At 33.1% G+C, this 18,965-nt stretch overlaps 1 protein-coding gene across 12 annotated transcripts in view; it reads left to right on the forward strand.

Moving 5' to 3' along the window:
• The window catches only part of KCNT2 (potassium sodium-activated channel subfamily T member 2), a 393,821-nt gene extending 375,616 nt beyond the window's left edge, over positions 1 to 18,205 (forward strand). For 9 of the 12 annotated variants that reach the window (XM_054523897.2, XM_054523904.1, XM_054523951.1 and 6 more), the window contains 2 exons: positions 4,719 to 4,803; positions 12,546 to 15,095. In XM_054523897.2, the coding sequence (XP_054379872.1) occupies positions 4,719 to 4,803; positions 12,546 to 12,657 (197 nt within the window). In that variant the 3' untranslated portion in view covers positions 12,658 to 15,095. Of the gene's footprint in view, positions 1 to 4,718; positions 4,804 to 12,545; positions 15,105 to 16,293 lie in introns of those variants that run through there. The other 3 variants (XM_054523917.2, XM_024239215.3, XR_008510934.2) reach the window with 2 other exon arrangements.
• Positions 18,206 to 18,965: the final 760 nt, after the last annotated feature.

Here is an 18,965-nt window from a genome sequence, read left to right on the forward strand (position 1 = left end):
TCTCATTGCACTTTGAATAAAATTCAAACTGCTGACCAAGGGTAAAGCCCTTCGAGAATCTGGTCCCAGCTTGCCTGTTCAACATCATCTCAAATTAATCTTCTCCTCTCTCCCTTTAGTCCATTCCCTGGTGCCTACTTTCTGCAAATTAAACCAAATCATCTCTTGCTATGCCATTTGCCCTTCTATCTGTTCAAAACACTCTTTCTCTATTTATGCATGTCCACACCTTCATATAGCAATACATATATCATTGTTTTTTATAATTTACTGCTTGATTTTGCCTGCTACTATAATAATACATAACCTTTATGTTGCACTTGATAGCAATAAGATACTAAGTACAAGAACTATAAATCAATGTGAACATATTAATTTTAAATTATATTTGTTATTTATTTATTAGAATAAATAGAATAAATGTTAATTCTAACAACCACCTGTGAGATTGCACTGTTGCTATCCTCATTTTTCATGCCAGGATGCTAATCGCAGAGAGATTAAGAGAAATTAAATAATTTGCCTAAGATCTCAGAGTAAGCAATTGGCAGATCCATAATTTCAAAGCAAGCAGTCTGGTTTCAGAGCCTTTGTTCTAAGTGATACCTTTATATTATATAGAATGTTCCTCTGACTACACATGATACAATGGATATGTGTTTTCAGAAGTTATATTCGTGTACTAGGGCTGCCATAAAAAAATACCACAGAGTGCATGGTTTAAACACTAGAAGTTTATTTTCTCACAATTCTGGAAGATGGAAGTCCAGCATCAAGGTGCCCAAAATTTGATTTCTTCTGAGGCCTCTCATGTTTGCTGACAGATGGCTGCCTTCTTTCTGTGTCCTCATACAGTCTTATCTCTGTGTGTATTTACTCCTGGTATCTCTTATTCTTCTTATGTGGACACCAGTCCTATTGGATTAGAGGACAACCCTGTTGACCCCATTTAAACTTAATTAGCTTTTGAGGCTCTATCTCCAAATACAGTCATCTTGGTGGTTAGCTTTTCAACATTGGAATTTGTGGGGGAACCCACAATTCAGTCTATAACAGAAGTATTATTTAATGGTAACTACACAAATATACAAGATATTTACATTTCTTTCTTACAAAATTCTATTATCCTCTTTCAAAAATCCTCTTAAAATACTTCAACGTAAAAATTTAAAACAAAACAAAAATATGAAATTAATGTGTATGGACTAGGACTCATTAATCAATTATTTTGTAAGAACCATAGGAATATGATTGTCTCTTTTCTAATGTGATCTATTTACACAAACTACTCTAAGCAAAATATTTGCCATTTGAAGATTTTTGTTTAATAATTATATATGCTAGTTAATACAGCAAAATAAGTTTCTTTGTAAATACTAGTAACAATCTTTAAATTTTTCTCCATACAATTTAAAGTTTGTAATATTCAAAAATATTATTTTCAGTTTTTATGAGTAATTTTATTAAAATAATTATGTCACTGATGAAACAGTACTTTTAATGAAAATAATTTAAATTATATATATTTTTTTATTTTGCTAATGTCATATTTTTGTTATCAGGAACACAGTAAATATATTCACTGCAAATTCCCTTCATATATATTTTTATTTGGTTAGAAATAGAGTCTGTTGTTCATGAAGCTAATTTACCGAATAAAATTTATTTTATTCGGTAAATATGGTATTCTTGGTGCAAAGCCATATTTTAATTAATTTGTATCTTTGCCATAGTCAACGATAATTGATAGGATCTTGAAAACCCCACAAATTTGCCATATTTTCACCTCCAGAATGAAAGAATATCCAGAAAACAACCATAGAGAATGACTGATGGGGACAAAATATTCCAGGATTATGGCTAATAAAAACTATTGTTGAATGTGGTCTTGATGTGTGACTGCAATAGGCTTTTAGAAAATCTCACTTCTTAATTCTTTTTTTTATTATTACTATACTTTAAGTTCTCAGGTACATGTACACAACGTGCAGGTTTGTTACATATGTATACATGTGCCGTGTTGGTTTGCTGCGCCCATTAACTCGTCATTCACATTAGGTATTTCTCCAAATGCTTCTTAAACACAAAATCACAAAAAAGAGGGGCAACTGTAGGCCTTCTCCACAAAGCAGCATGGCAGAGAACAAGCAGGCAAAATGTACCCTATAGGAAGGCACACATGAAAGAAAAAGAGAATATCTTTGAAGTCAGCAAATTCTTTTAACCTAATTCTAAAAGATAAGTCATTCCTCCTCCCTTAGGAAAAGTCAGTGAGGGGTGAGGAAAGAAACCAAGAGAGATTATTTCTGATTGTGATGTTTTCTATGTCTTGATAAGCCATGTATAATAACTGAATTGAAAACATTAGCAAAATGCTTGCTCCAATTCCGTGGTTTGTGGGAAAATAAGTATCTTCAGTAGGATAAATAATACGGGCTACTTAAGCAGAAAAAAAAAATATTGGCACAAAAATCATATCTCCCACTGGAAATTTCTCAATTACCTACACCATTTTTACATTTTTAACAGGCAAACCAGGTCACCGATAGAATTTGGCTTGATTCTAGAACCAAAAATAAGTATAATATCCTCTTAATAATCAAGGATAAAGGCTAGGTGTTGATATTGACTGAGAAGTTATCTGTTAAATTGTTTTTTCCTGTATCACAGTTCAATAATGTCATTGTTCATAAAAGAAACGGAGTTATATATCGTCAAATAAGATGTAGATTTTCTAGTCCACCTCTTACTTTTTAGATTATTACAATTTAGTCTCCACAATGCACTATCAATCTGTACCTTTGCACAACAGTTGTAGAAATTCAAACAAGAGGGCGTTTCTCAAAAAGCACATATGAATCAAAATTTCCTTTCATATGGAGAAATAATCCTAGTAACCTCCTGCCAGTAAAATATGTTTTGAGTTGGAATTATACCTTATTTGTAGTAAGCATCAATATATATTCATTGGAATTTTAATCTCCAGACAGTTAACTTAGCCATCTAACACTAGATATGACCACCAGGTTTAGCAAATAAAAATACAGGATTCCCAGTGGAACTTAAATTTCTGATAAACAACAAAAATATTTTAGTATATCACATACAATATTTGGGATACATTTATTCTAAAAATCATTAGTTATATGATCAAGCCATTGTACTCCAGCCTGAGTGACAGACTGAGATGCCAACAACAGCAACAGAAATGGTAGTTGTTTATCTGAAATTCAGATTTCATGGGTATTCTCTACTTTTCCTGGCAACCCTAACACTATGGCATGATACAATTCCTTGTATCTATCCCATAGATGTGGAACTGAATATACTAATTTATTTGATTATGAATTTGGTGAGCTATTGATTGTAATAATGTTACTGGCAAACTTATAGTGGGTTTAATTATTTAGTGATTTATCTGCCTTGTAAGATAAGGATTTTTGCTTTTACACTTTAAAAATGGGGCACATCTCCATATCAGCTTGAAATACCATAGCTGAAAATAGTGTCTTTCATATTAAAGTGACAGGTTTCTCGTTAGAGGAACACAGTAGTCAACATTATTTTATGAAAGTAATTTATATTCCAGTGCAGCGAATTGTTTATCAGGGTCAGCTACGTTGGCCTTAAAATAACTTGATTTTAGTTTAATGCAGTTATTTGAGTGTGTACTAAATACTATAGGTATTGGTATGAAACTGATTCTTAGACTGGTATGAAACTTATTCTTAGACTTTGGGTCAAATTGAAAAATTTAGTTCTTTCTTCAGGAGCCATTCTTGTCTGCAGCTGCAGTGCCTGGAATACTATAGCTCAAGAACAGGATTTTTGAGAGAATTCTCATAGACTGAAAACTGTACCCATGGGAGGAATTATGTTTATTGAAGTATACATCCACATAACTTTATATTTACATCTTATGATAATCTTGAAATCTAAAAAATTGAGACCACAAAGCTGTTTGCTTTTTATTTTTTTCAATGCCCTATGTAATGCAGGGTCAACATTTCAACTTGCAGCCTGAGGATGTTTTCAGAGTGAATTAATAAAATTAAAAAGGTTCAGCTTTTCATTTTAAATATATACACATATATATATTGTTTTAGGAAAGACAAATGATTCAGGAGTACACTTCCCTTAAAATTCATGGTTAAATTCTGTTCTAGAGGATTCTTTGCATTCTGCAAAAGCATTAGGATGAGTTGCATGAGATGTGTCATGTTGTGAAGCCAAACACATATTTAGGGTCTTCAAGCTTTTTAGACATATTTCTATCATGTTTTCTAAACATAATGTAATTATATTATTTTTCCCAAGAATTTCCTGTGTGGATATTCTTTTCTAGGATTGTTATCTATAACCATAATTATTTTTTGTAATTGATAAAGCATAATAATCAAGTAAACATCTTATCCAGTCATTTATTAAAGAAAAATACTTTTTCAGTGTAATAAATGGTAAACTATAACTGTGATTATTTTGAACAGAATTAGATACTTTATTTTTATCATCTATTGGAACAAAAAATAAGTACGTGTCAGATATTTTCAATGACAGTAATTTGAAAATAGCCAAACTTATGTGCACAATCATGCTGTGGACAAAACTATACCAACTTCTTGTTGACAGTTATATGGTTTGAATATAAGCTGTTCACTAGTAATTCCTGTAATTTTCTGTAAGCAGTATAACAAACTTGGTATTTATTTATCTTCTAGATGAAATGAATGATCATCAAAGTACCCTCTCCTACATCCTGATTAACCCATCTCCAGATACCAGAATAGAGCTGAATGATGTTGTGTAAGTTGATCTCACATCTCATATAAGACATGTGTTTTTAGAAAACTACTATTTATTTTTGTACTTTTATTTAGGCCATAATAGCCTCATATTTTTCTTATAAGTGCTTAAATAGTCTATACCTAATTTTATAAATAAACAAATGCATTTGATGTGTTGTGTGTAATATAAAAAATATGATTGTTTAAAAGGAGTATAAAATAAAGAAATAGCAGCATGAATTCTGTATTATGTGAGCTAAAAAATATTTGGAAAAAATAAGCGAAAACATGAAAGAATAAAAGAGCAACTCAACAGAAAACGTGAAATATCCCACACTGTCTAGTTCTAAATACCTTCAAGTTCCCAAAAGCCAAAGTATGATTGGTCAAACACTTAATAGAAAAAGGTCTATGGGACTAATTTTATTTCTCGAAAAATAACTATTGAACGTGTACAGTTGTAGCACTCACCTAAAGATGTGAGATAGAAAGACTAAGGCATTTTCTCTGACTTCAAAGTCCTTACACTCTAATTAACAAAGCTACAATTTACACATGAAAAATTTAATAGCAATACATAACAGGACTTTGTCACTAATAAACTATGCATTAGTTGAGTGACATAGACAGTGCTTTTCTGAATTAATAGAAGGAGCATTATTGAGTAGTTGGAGAAATTATAAAGAATGTAAGACTTAAACTAGACTCTGAAGCGTAGATAGAATTTGTGATGGTGGAGAAGAGAGGACATTCCAGAACAGAAAGAATGGCTTGGAAAATGCACTATACAGTAATTGCATAAAGTGTTTTAGTAGCAATTTGACTGGAGTAGAAATTTTGTATAGTTAGCATTTCTGTTGTAAGGTAAATGTAATACTGGAAAAATAAACTATATTTGCCTCTGGAAAGGTCTTAGGTGACAAAATGAATTTAAAGTTGGCCTTATAGATGATGGACAGCACTTAGACATATACGAGCAAGCATGTAACAAGACTTTAGAAAAGGCAGTTTGACAGTCGTTGGTGTAAGCCTGGGAAAGAAATTCCTTACAAGAATCTTCCCTTGAGATACACAACCTGTCCTGGGGTAGGTCAAGTGATGTTTACCCAGGTTAACTAACTATAGATTGTATTACTGACATAAAACAAATGACAAAGATCCACATGTTTTGTTGGACATTAGATCCCTAGGATGTGTTTGTGTCTGTAATCCAGAAAGCAAGTGATAAGGTCAGAGACTAGCAAGACTGAGAACATTTTGTGATGCCGAGCATAATATGGATCCATGCAAGAGGTTTAGAACTAAATGTAATAATATGTAAAAATTTAGAAGACTCTTTGATATGTTGTCAGTTTTGTGGAAGATTTTGACTGGAGTGGAAAGGGTATGTTTTTTTAAGAGTTCTGCAGAAAACAATAGAATTGATTGATAGGATGGGTTAGGGTTGGGGTGAATATGAATGTAGGGAAAACAGTTAAAAAGCAGGTGTTAGGGAAACAACCATCTGTCATAGCAACAAGATAAAGCATTGTAAAGGCAAGCCCCTACGTAAATAGATTTATGAAGGCAGAAAATGAGACTTGATTATTGATTTGGGAATTGAAAAAGAAGTTTAACACAGCTTTAGGGTTTCAAACTGTATGATTACAAAAATAAAAATGAAAATGTTGTTTCATCAAAACAAGTCAGAATGGGGAGACAATTTTCCGGGCAGGAAAGAGAGGTTGTTGGGTAGTAAAAAAAAAAAAAAGAGGTGATATGTGGGTCCAGGTATATATGTATTTTTAATAAATGTTGACTTTCTAATTAATTAAGTTTATTGATATATAATAGTTGTGCATTTTATGAGGTACATGTGATATTTTGATACATGCATAAAATATGTAATGATCAATCAGGGTAATTGGGATAGCCATTACCCCAAACATTTATAATTTCTTTGTGTTAGGAATATCCCACATGTTCTTTTCCAGCTATTTTGAAATATACAATGAAGTCTTGTTAAGCATAGTTGCCCTACTGTGCTTTGAAGCACTGGAATTTATTTCTTCTGTGTAACTGTATTTTGGTTACTAATAAACCAGTCTCTCTCCATCTTCCCCTCCTCATCACCTTTCCCAGCCTCTGGTAACATTCTACCTACTATCTCCATGAGATCAATTATTTTAGCTCACACATTTGAATGAAAACATGATATTTGTTTTTCTGTGGCTTATTTCTCTTAACACTATGTTGTTTTTCTGTGGCTTATTTCGTTTAACACTGACTATGTTGATGCAAATGACAGAATTTCATCTTTTTTATGGATGAATGGTATTCTACTTTGCATATATACCACAAATTTTCTTCATCCATCCATTCAAATATGTTATTTAAAGTATAAAGAGGAAATGTCTAGAAAGCATTTAGATACATAGTATTGGAATTTTGAAGATAAGCTAGTTTTCTATAGAAAAAAATATTTTTTATCTTCCAGCTGAAAAAGGCTAAATAGGTAATGTTTTTTCCAAAAGTATAAATACAGAAGAAACAGTAGAAGAATTAATGTTGTACTACTGACGAGTGTTTTGTTTTAGGGCAGAAACAGGAAGCATTTCAAAAACTTATTAGGAAAATTAAACAGCAGGAGTAAATCTGACCCCAAATAAGTGTGAAGAGATTCCTAAAATGCACCTAAGATAGAACTATCAAGTATAATATTGCTTTATTTTGCCATCTGATAATACTGGTTAGAATACAGGAGCATTGGGGAAACAGATGAATAACAATTTAAGCTAGTAGAATTCTTAAGTCACCATCAAAACTTGTATCTGATGGGGATATTGAATTTATAAAGGACTTCAATTAGAGGAAAACATCGTATTTATGATGCACTTGGATTTTAATTACTCATCCTGGACCCTTCACATAGTATATTATGATAATAAAATAAAGCTGTTCTTTTTTCATGGTATCCACATTTATACATGTCTTTTTTCTTTTAAGTCCATAAGTATAGATAATTTTTATTAAATATCTAATCTACCCATATTAATTCCAGCCTTCTTATACCTTTTTGAAATAAATATAATTGTGTTAATTATATAGAATTTAAAAAATTATGCTTACCTTATTTTTATTTTATAATAAATTATGTTTCTTAAGCTTAATACAATCATTTCCCATAATTATTTTTGACAGAATGTTCAAAGAAAATGTTGTCAACCTTTTGAGACTAAGAACATGTCATTTTGTCAAATATTTATGTTCATAATTTCAAATAATGTTTAATCTTTTTACTTATGAATAAAATATGTATGTCACAATGTGGACAGGTAAAGTAGACATATTTTTAGAGAATTTTCTGTCTTTTAGATACTCTTATTTTTTATTAGTTTTAAGCTAAAACATCAACTTGACTGCTATTAAAAAAATAAAAAAGCTTTTCTTACACCGTTGCAGTGATCTGTATTTGTGGCATTGAGATAATTAAATTTCAGTGGAACCAGAGCAATGATAAATTATAATTTGAAAGATGCCTACCATGACATGTAATATATAAAAACACAGTTTAAGAAATTTGCTTTATTGGACTCATAGGTTTTGTAGTGACAATAATAGGAAAAGGAACTTTTGCTACTGCATCAATGAATGTAGAGGATAATGTATTATATTGGTATCTTTTGTTTTTCTAAAAATTCACTTTCAGAAGTTCATTTTAAATGAAGCGACATTAATTTGATGCAAACAATAATAAATCACTAGATGATATGGTATTAAAAAGTGTAATGGGCACTATTAGTTTTCTTCATCAATCAACAATGCTATTGATATTTAAAGTAACTATAAAGCAGTGTGCATAGATGACAAAATCCAGTTAATAGGTCCAAGAACACTAGTCTCAACTTTCATTTGGTCAAAGAAAATAGACTCAGTGTTTTTGATTGCCTTTTCTCATTTTCATTAAGGAGTATATTTTATGAATTTTTCCCTTCAGTCTTTAAGACAAAAGTGCAAACTTTATTAGCATTCTCACTTTTTAATTAGTTTTCCTGTTCATTTTATATACTGCCTCTTAAAAATATTATAGAAGTATTAAATACTTCTTTCATTTGGACTTGGAACATGACTTTCTTAGAATGCTGTGTTGCATATATTTATTTTCCTTCTCTCCTTTTCAAACCCTTAGTGGCTTCCTACTGCCCTTAAAACACAAATTGAAACTACTTATTCTGAAACTTAAGGCATTCATTACCTGTTTCCTACCTTTGTTTCTGACTTTACCTACCATGATTTACCAGTTTTCTAAAGTCAAATCATTTCTAAGCACATCAGAAACATCCATCCTCTGTGGTCTCCATTGACAACATTTGGGATCACCTCCTGTTCCCTCCTCCTAAATCTTCTCTGAAGCCTGGAGAGGCAAGTTCAACCCAGCCCCTCAATAAAGTAGTTCCTAATTCTCTCTGTTGTTCTTTTTCACTTTGTATGATGTTTGGAATTTCTTTTTTTTTTCTTCCATTATATCTGCTTCATAAATTACACTTTAATCTTCTGCCGGACAGGAGTAATGTTTTGTGATTTTGTTTTAATTCTAAGGTGTTAGCACAGTTTCCTACAGGTGCTCAAGAAGCAGTCACTAAATATACTCAGGCATACCTCAGAGATTTTGCAGGATTGGTTCCAGACTACCACAATAGAGTGAATATTGCAATCAAGCCAGTCACTTGAATTTTTTGTTTCCCAGTGCATACAAAATTTATGTTTGCATTATACTTTAGTCTACTAAGTGTGCAAAAGCAAAGCATTATGCCTAAAAATTTCCTTAATTAAAAAACAGTTTATTGCTAAAAAAATGCTAGCAGTCATCTGAGCCTTCAGGGAGTCATAATCTTTTTTTGCTGGTAGAGAGTCTCGCCTCAATGTTGATGGCTGCTGACAGATTGGGGTAGTGGTTGCTAAAGGTTGGAGGATGTGGCAATTTCTTAAAATCAGACAACAATGAAGTAGTATGCTGCATTGATTGACTCTTTCTTTCATGCAAGATTTATCTGTAGCATGTAATACCCTTTGATAGCATTTTATCCAAAGTGGAACCTCTTTTGAAACTGGAGTCAATCCTTTCAAACCCTGCTGCTACTTTGTCAACTAAGTTTATATAATAATATAAATTCTTTACAGTTGTTTCAACAATGTTCATAGCATCTTCACCAGGAGTAGATTTCATCTCAAGAAACCAATTTATTTGATCATAAATAAGAAGCAACTCCTCATTCATTCAAGTTTTGGTCAGAGATTGCAGCAAATGAGTCACATCTTTGGGCTCCACTTCTAATTCTAGTTATCTTGCTATTTCTACCACAACTGCAGTTACTTCCTCCATTGAAGTCTTGAACCCCTCAAAGTCATCGATAAGGGTTGGAGTCAACTTCTTCCAAACTTCTGTTAATGTTGATATTTCTACCTCATCCCATGAATCATGAACATTCAAATTACTCTTTGATCCATGGGCTGCAGAATAGATGTTGTGTTAGCAAGAATGATACAATACTAATCTCATTGTACATCTCCATAAGAGCTCTTGGGTGACCAGGTGCCTTATCAAGGGGCAGTGATATTTTGAAGTCTTTTTTTTAAGCGTTAAATCTCAACAATGGGCCTAACATTTTCAGTAAACTATGCTTTAAACAGATTTGCTGCCAGTCGGGCTTTGTTTTTCCATTTCTAAAGCACAGGCAGAGCAGATTTAGCAGAATTCTTAAGTGTCCTAGGATTTCCAGAATGCTAAATGAACATTGGCTTCAACTGAAAGTCACCAAATGCATTAGCCCCTACCAAGAGAGTCAGCTTGTCACTGAAGCTTTGAAACTAGGCTTTGTCTTCTCCCCTCTAGCTATTAAAGTACTAGATGGCAACTTTTTCCAATAGAAGGCTGTCTTCCAAATTGAAAATCTGTTGTTTAATTTAGCCACCTTCATCAATGATCTTATTAATAGTTTAATTTTTTGGATAACTTGCTGTAGCTTCTGCATTAGCACTGTCTGCTTCACCTTGCACGTTTATGTTATGGAGGAGACTTATTTCCTTAAGCTTCATGAGCTAACGTCTGCTAGCTTCCTCTTCCATAGCTAACCTCTTCCATAGCTTCTTCACTTCCCTCACCTTTCAGAGAATTGAAAAGAGGTAGAGCATTGCTCTTGATATGGCTTTGGATTAAGGGAATGTTGTAGCTGGTTTGGTCTTTTTTCCAGACCGCTCATACTTTTGCCGTCTCAGCAATAAGGCTGTTTCCTTTTCTTATTAGTTGTGTATTCACTGGAGTAGCACTTTTAATTTCCTTAGGAACTTTTCCTTTGCATTCACAACTTGGCTAACTGGCACAAAAGACCAACTTCTAACTTATGTAAGCTTTTGATGTGCCTTCCTCACTAAGCATAATCATTTCTAGCTTTTGATTTAAAGTGAGAGACATGAGACTCTTCCTTTCACTTGAACAATTACAAGTCATTTTTAGGTTATTAACTGATCTAATTTTAATGTTTTTGTGTCTTGGGGAATACAGATGGTGGAGGAGAGGGAGAAAAGTCTAGGGAATAGCCAGTTGGTGGAGTGATCAGAACACACATATTTTATTGGTTAAAATTGCCTTCTTATATGGGTGCGGATAGTGGTATCCCAAAACAATTGCAATAGGAACATCAAAGATTACTGATCACAGATCACTATAACAGATATAATTACAATGGAAAAAGTTCAAGTTACCAAATCTGACACACAGACCCTAAGTGAGCACATGCTGGAAAAAATGTCTCCAATGGACTTGCTTGATTCAGGGTTGCCACAAACCTTCCATTTATAAATAATTCAATATTGGCAAAGTGCAATCAAGTTAAAAGCAATAAAAAAGGTATGCCTGTACATCATTTGACAGTCTGAAGTAAGACAACTCTCTGAAAACAAATTCTCACGTTAATGAGATGTTTGAGTTTGGCAGATAAACATTTTTCTATTTACTAGCAGAATTAATTAAGAATTATTCTCTATACTTTAGTATTATCACTTACTATACTGTACACTTACTATACTATACTGTACTATACTAGTATATACTATACTATACTGTACACTTACTATAGTGTACGCTATACTATACACTTACTATACATAACCTGAATTTTAGATAAATAATTTTCCTGCTAATTTAAACGTTATGCATTATATTCACTATAACATTTGTTAAACTGTTGATTTTACAGATTCATAAAATATTTAAATTGAAAAGACTATAGAAATTGCTTACATCAATCTCCTAATTTTTTAAGTGATAAAAATAAGACAAAGAACAGTTAAGTAATGGAAGAATGATGGCTAAAATGTAGGTCTCCTTCATAGAAAAATGGCCAAAGTAAGGGATAATAAGTCAACAGCATACTTAATCATAAAACTTTGATGAGATGAAGGTGCTGAAATTGATTATAATTGAAAAATAATGGTGACTGACAACAAATATGCACAGGGAAAAAGAGGAAGAAGAAGAAAAATAATAGTGCTTGATTCATCAGCATTCATCATCATAATCTTCTCAGGTATGAAAATGATAATATTAACCATGCCAAATTGTAAAGGCCAGCTAAACAGTGAGTTCTACCACCAATGTTGTATACAGACAGTTTAGATAATCTGAAAACTGAACAAATAAAGTAGAAATATGAAGTGTCAATGTGAATTAATGTTGCCTGTATTTACTATTGCAAAGTTATTTATTTTGTTTTCTTTTATTAGATACTTAATTCGACCAGATCCACTGGCCTACCTTCCAAACAGTGAGCCCAGTCGAAGAAACAGCATCTGCAATGTCACTGGTCAAGATTCTCGGGAGGAAACTCAACTTTGATAAAAATAAAATGAGAAACTTTTTCCTACAAGGACCTTGCTTGAAACCACGAAAGTTTTGCTGGCACGAAAGAAACTAGATGGAAATATATGTAATTCTCTCATATTTAAAAACGTAATCTCTTCTCTTAGAAGTATAGATCATTTTGAAACTTAATGTACTACTTACTGGTACTCTCCCTATTAATGTTTGAAGGACATCAATGGAATAAATTTGAAAAGCTATATTAAAATACAAAAATTTAAATCTGACATTTAATTGTTTTATAATAATCCAAACTCTATGAAAGCAATTTTAAAAATTATTAAGGTTTTATGAAGTTGACAAAATCTAACTATATTTGGTGCATCACAATGGACACAGAATGCTGCTGCTCCTCTTAAAAATTAAATGTGTCATATTATATTCTTTAAACTTACTGTTTTACAAAATTGAGCTCATCGTAAATGTCTAGTCTTCTCTACATAGAGATTAACCAACAAACTTGTGTGGCTGACTTTTGTGTAAGAATCATAGTTTGCTTTAGAATACAAATCTTTAAGTCATTTTAACTTTTTTTCCTCTGCCTTACGATATAAAAATACTTATCTTAGAATTTGAGATGTTCATAGCATGTTTTATTACACTGAAGAAACTAAAACATAAATGAAAAGAAACACTAGGTTCCTGCACTTTTTGGTAACTTTACGTCTAGCAAATATTTTATGCCAAGAAAAGCATACTATAAAGCAAATATCTATTATTCTCCTAAATGAATGCCTAGCATAGAGAAAATACTTAATACACATTTGTTGACTTAAATTTAATTCAAGGATTGAAAAATTAACTAGATATCTTGAAATATACAGTAATGATTGTCCTTAGACTCTTGAGCTTTACCATTTTTCATATTCATATATCTTTATAGTAAATTTCATTAGAAAAATTCTTTTAAAATTGACAGAAGATAATTTATACCTTTTATGGACTCTGAAGACACTTCAAAACATAAAAGTCCTTATGTCTTTGGTAATGAAACAATAACACTCAATGAAGGGTGTATTAAAATTTTTGGCTTAATTTTGAAATAGTATATATGAACTGTACTTTAACATTATGAGAGAAAAGCATAAAACAAAAATAGGTAATTCTTGGCTTTTAACATTAATGCAAATCATGCAGAATTTGAGTTATAAATTTAAATATAAATTGACCATTGATGATATCCAGTTTTTCATTTTTTACCTGTATTGCATTTTCCCCCTAGAGAAATAGATCAAAAGTGCACAAGAGTATGCGTACATAGTTTACCAGGTAGTAGAAGTGTGTTAAAATGTTCCTATAAAAGAAACATTGATAAACTTAAATATACACTGTTCTAATTTTGTATTTTTTAATTTTTGAATTTGACATAGAGTTTAATTCAGCAACAACAAAAAATACATATAAAACTAGAAAGGGACATTTTTTTCCTTTCTTTTCATAATGAAGCAGATCAACTTAAAGGATAATAAAATTTCTAAAGAAAAGATATTCTAATGTACTCTCAATAATTCTACAGAAATAAAACTGTAAAGTGCAATGTGAAATCAAAGATTATAGTCATTGCATAATTTGGCTTTGAGACTATGAAATGTCTTTTTTTCTTTTTGGTATTTTACATTATTCACATTTTAGAATAACAAGAACACCAAGAATTGCCCCTAAAACAGAGACCCTGTATTTAATCTACTTTGATCAGAGAAGTAGAATTTATAACAAGTTACCTAAAATTGGGAGCATGCCTTAAAACTTAAAGATTGTATGCATATATGTGTATATGTTATAAACGTGAAATATATTTGACACACACATTCACATATAAATTGTTAAAAACTGAAGGCAGAATGGAATAATATACGTAATAGAGAAAAACGATAAATTTAATGAACTTGTTTTATATTTGCATATCAAGAGTCAAGTATGATGTTTCTTTAAGTTGACTTTTTTTACTTCATTATTTTTAGGAATAAATGTAAGATTTTACAAATCTTTTATTTCCCCACAAGATCTGAAGTTTGGTATTTTTGCATTATGACAGTTGTTGAGACTAGGAATTTTAAGCTAGGATATGATTATATTTCCTATATAACTAAAAATTTTGTTTCATAAATTTTAAAGTAATTATTTTTGACTATGAACATTAGTCCAAATTTAATATTTGACACAGTTCATACCAGCTTGCTACAATAATGATAATTTATTAGTATTTCTGTTATTTAAAGAATAAAAACATGCTTATAAAAGACTTTTAATGAACTGTTGCCTTTTTAAAATAATTATACTTGCACATGAAAATAAAATATAAAGTCAACAATAGTCCTTGTAGCCCAATGGGAATTGATTCTGTTTATTGTCTGTACCATTTTGCTACCAGTTACATTGAACTGCTTTAAAATAAATAATAAAATTATTTCTAATGATGAAAACTCTTGATTTTTTTTTGCCAAAACTTCAGTTGCTTAGATAAATTATGTGTTGGAACTATAAAAATCATTTTTCATTTTTATATTTTAAACCCAAAATAGCTATGGAGGTTATCTCATTGGAAAATATAGTGATAAACAAACTTCTGTTGAATTATATCTTAACATAAGAGATTCTGAATAGTTGCACCATGTCAGAAAAGGAGAAGTGAGGAGGGAAGGAGAGTTGAGATGGGAGGAAATGAACAATAGGAAGAAAGGGAGCAAGAAGAAAACAGAAGGTAAGAAAAAAAATAAACCTTAGTGAAGATGTCAGAAGAGAAAAGTATTTTACGACACAGAATCATATCACAATACACTAATTTAAGAGTCAGAAAAGCACTGGTTAGAGAAAAGAAAAAATAGTTTTTAACACAAAGATGGAATTCCAGTTCCAGGCAAATGGAATACACCCATTTCTCCCTATTCCTCCTGCTAAACACAGCTAAACCCCCTAGATATTATATGTAAAACAAACCTAAGAAGGTTCTGAACAGTGGAAAGAAGGAGGAAGACAGACTAGGGAATTGGGACTTGAAGAAAGACATGGTGGTGAATTCTGTGGGATTTTTCTTGGCTTCCTGTATATCCTGATCTTGATATTGAGAAACATCAATGAGCACGGATGAAAAAGTTCCAAGAAAAGCCTGCTGTCTCCTTCAAAAGGACTGGCTCCTGTGGCAGATGTGGCTTCTGCAGCACCAGATTGCTGATAGTTTAGTATGGACGCTTCTTCTGAGATGGGCTCCACACCTGGTGGCCTGAAGCTTCCCTCAGCACCCTGTTAGATGATTTTCTAGTGGCGTGCTTCCAGTGAGACGCTTTCCCATAAAAAGCTTCCTCTGGCACCCTAGAGGGTGGAATTCCAGCAAGTTCTGCCAGTGCAGCACCATAGTGACTTCTCCGCTGTTCTGTGAGCCACAGCTGTGCTATCTTGATTTCCAGTGCAGTCCTGGAATCTCTTCCTGGAGCACTTTATCTTGGCCTTGAAAATAATGCATCCTCCTTACATCTGCTATTGCTATATTATTTTCAAGTTATCTTTACTATTACTAACCAATCTGATACTTCTCTATTGCTCTGTTATAGTTAAAAAATCTCTGTGTAAAATGTTCTCTGTCCAAATCACTGTGTGGTTTCTCTCTCCAAACAGGACCCCGACTGATACATGATGCACAAATCAGCAGTTCTTGGTTTAAAGAAATAATGGTGACATCAAATTCTGCAAACCTGAGAGACAGACTTTGGGCAAATTCAACAAATTAAATAGCACCTGCTGGAAAACTTTGCAGACAGATGATGCACTCATCCCGTGGAGCATTAGACCATTTTCATTTCATTTTGATCTTCTCTACTGTTTTTTATAGGACTGTCTTCAGTCCTATAGTTTATAGGACTAACTCATTTGTGGGAAGGGAGAAATAGATATGCCAACTTTAATCATGTAGGTCAATCTAAAATTATAGCAAGTTGTTGTTAAAAATAGTAATTTTGCTTATAATTAAACAATATGCTTATATTGTTATTCAATAGAATTGTATTTTATTACTTAATATAAACGTGTGTTTGTAGAAACAAAACAAAGACCCGTTTTTCTAAAAATAAATAATAGAAATCTTTCACAAATTGCACTATAATTAGTCACACTCCAAGGAAATATAATATAGTTCCACTCCAAGATTTGTATTTTCTTCTTTTTGTATCATACACAAAATATATTTCATCCTAGTGACACCAAGCTAGATATCTTTGTACTTGGAAATTAAATACAATTCCAAAAAGAAACATTTCTAAATTTATTGACTTCCACTCTGATCTGTATGTTATTCATATAGACTAAGAAAGCATGAGTAGTTCATCAGAATGTATTTTTTTCCTCTGAAAGTTCTCGACTTTCGAAAAACAGGAGCTATGAGACACTTTTATTAATAGACATGAGATTGCTACTGAAGTCGATGTTTGTAAATACACTGCATAGCCATATAGGCACAATTATGTTATACATTGCTAAAGTAATATTTTAGAGCTTTAAGTTCTTTTAATTACTGATTATTATCGTATGCAAGAAATACGTTAAAAAAGGTAATAGATTCCAAATTTTAATTGAGACTGCAGAATGAAAGCCTTCAAAAGATCTATCAATCTGTCATAAGATTTCACAAAGAAACTGACATTTTGTGATATATATTAGGCAGGACAGGTTCAGCTACAGTGAGGGAAGAGAGAGACCCTCTCATATTGTTTTATATTGTTTTATCCTCAGTACCCGTTTTAAGAAAAAAACAGGGAAGTAAAACTAAAGACAGGCAGCCCAGCACCAGGCCCGAAACCAGGCCTGGGCCTGCCTGGCCTAAACCCAGTAGTTAAAAATCAACTCATAACTTAGAAACCGATGTTATTCATAGATTCCAGACATTGTATAGAAGAACATTGTGAAACTCCCTGACCTGCTCTGTTTCTCTCTGACTACCAGTACATGAAACCCCTGTCACATATGCCCTAGATTGCTCAATCAATCACAACCCTTTCATGTAAAATCTTTAGTGTTGTGAGCCCTTAAAAGGGACAGAAATTATGCACTCAGGGAGCTCAGATTTTAAGGCAGTAGCTTGCTGATGCTCCCAGCTGAATAAAGCCCTTCCTTCTACAACTCAGTGTCTGAGAGGTTTTGTCTGCGGCTTGTCCTGCTGCATTTCTTGGTTCCCTGACTGGGAAACAAGATAACTGACTGATGGCCCAGGCAGCCCCTTAGGCGGCTTGGGCCTGCCCTGTGGAGCATCCCTGCGGGGCACTCCGGCCAGCCTGAGTGACACAATCCAAAGAGCCCTCCCAGGTAGGAAATTGCCCTGGTGGAACGCCTCGCCAGAGCAGTGTGTAGCAGGCCCCTGCAGAGGATTAACACAGTGGCTGAACACCGAGAAGGAACTGGCACTTGGAGTCCGGACATCTGAAACTTGGTAAGACTAGTCTTTGGGACTTGCCCCACTCCATCTGAGTGGAAGCGTGGCCTGATCACCCACGGTGTACCTGTATTGGCACTTTTGTTCTGGTTTTGACTTGGCTTGACTTGGTAAGACTAGTCTTTGGAACTTGCCCCACTCGATCTGAGTGGAAGCGTGGCCTGATCAACCATGGTGTGCCTGTATTGGCACTTTTGTTCTGGTTTTGACTTGGCTTGACTTGGTAAGACTAGTCTTTAGAGCTTGCCCCATTCCATCTGAGTAGAAGCGTGGCCTGATCACCCACGGCATGCCTACGTTGGCACTTTTGTTCTGGTTTTGACTTGACTTGAATTGCTGGATACTTTGGTTTTAGTTTTGACTTGGCTTGAAATTTTTAGTACTCAGTTTGAATTTCATGATTTTAGTTTAGTATAAACGGTAAAAGTGTATGTGCCCTCTTTACCTGTTCTTTATCTTGTAGTGAGTGTGTGTGGTGTGAGCATAGTATTTTGTCTTGAAAAAAAAAAAAAGCAGCATAGGTCAGGCACAAATAAGCCCACCCCACTAGGAACTATGTTAAAAAAAATTTCAAAAAAGAATTTAAAGGAGATTACGGTGTTACTGTGACACCAGGAAAGCTTAGAACTTTGTGTGAAATAGACTGGCCAGCATTAAAGGTAGGTTGGCCATCAGAAGGAAGCCTGGACAGGTCCCTCGTTTCAAAGGTATGACACAAGGTAACCTGTAAGCCAAGGCACCCAGACCAGTTTCCATACACAGAGAGTTACAGCTGGTTTTAGACTCCCTTCCCCCGACAGTAGTTAGAACAGCAGCATAAGCAGCTGGCAGAGGCAAGGAAAGACCAGCAGAAAGAAAAAGAGGC

Source organism: Pongo abelii, chromosome 1 (assembly GCF_028885655.2).
Source record: "Pongo abelii isolate AG06213 chromosome 1, NHGRI_mPonAbe1-v2.0_pri, whole genome shotgun sequence".
Classification (NCBI taxonomy): Eukaryota; Metazoa; Chordata; class Mammalia; order Primates; family Hominidae; genus Pongo; species Pongo abelii.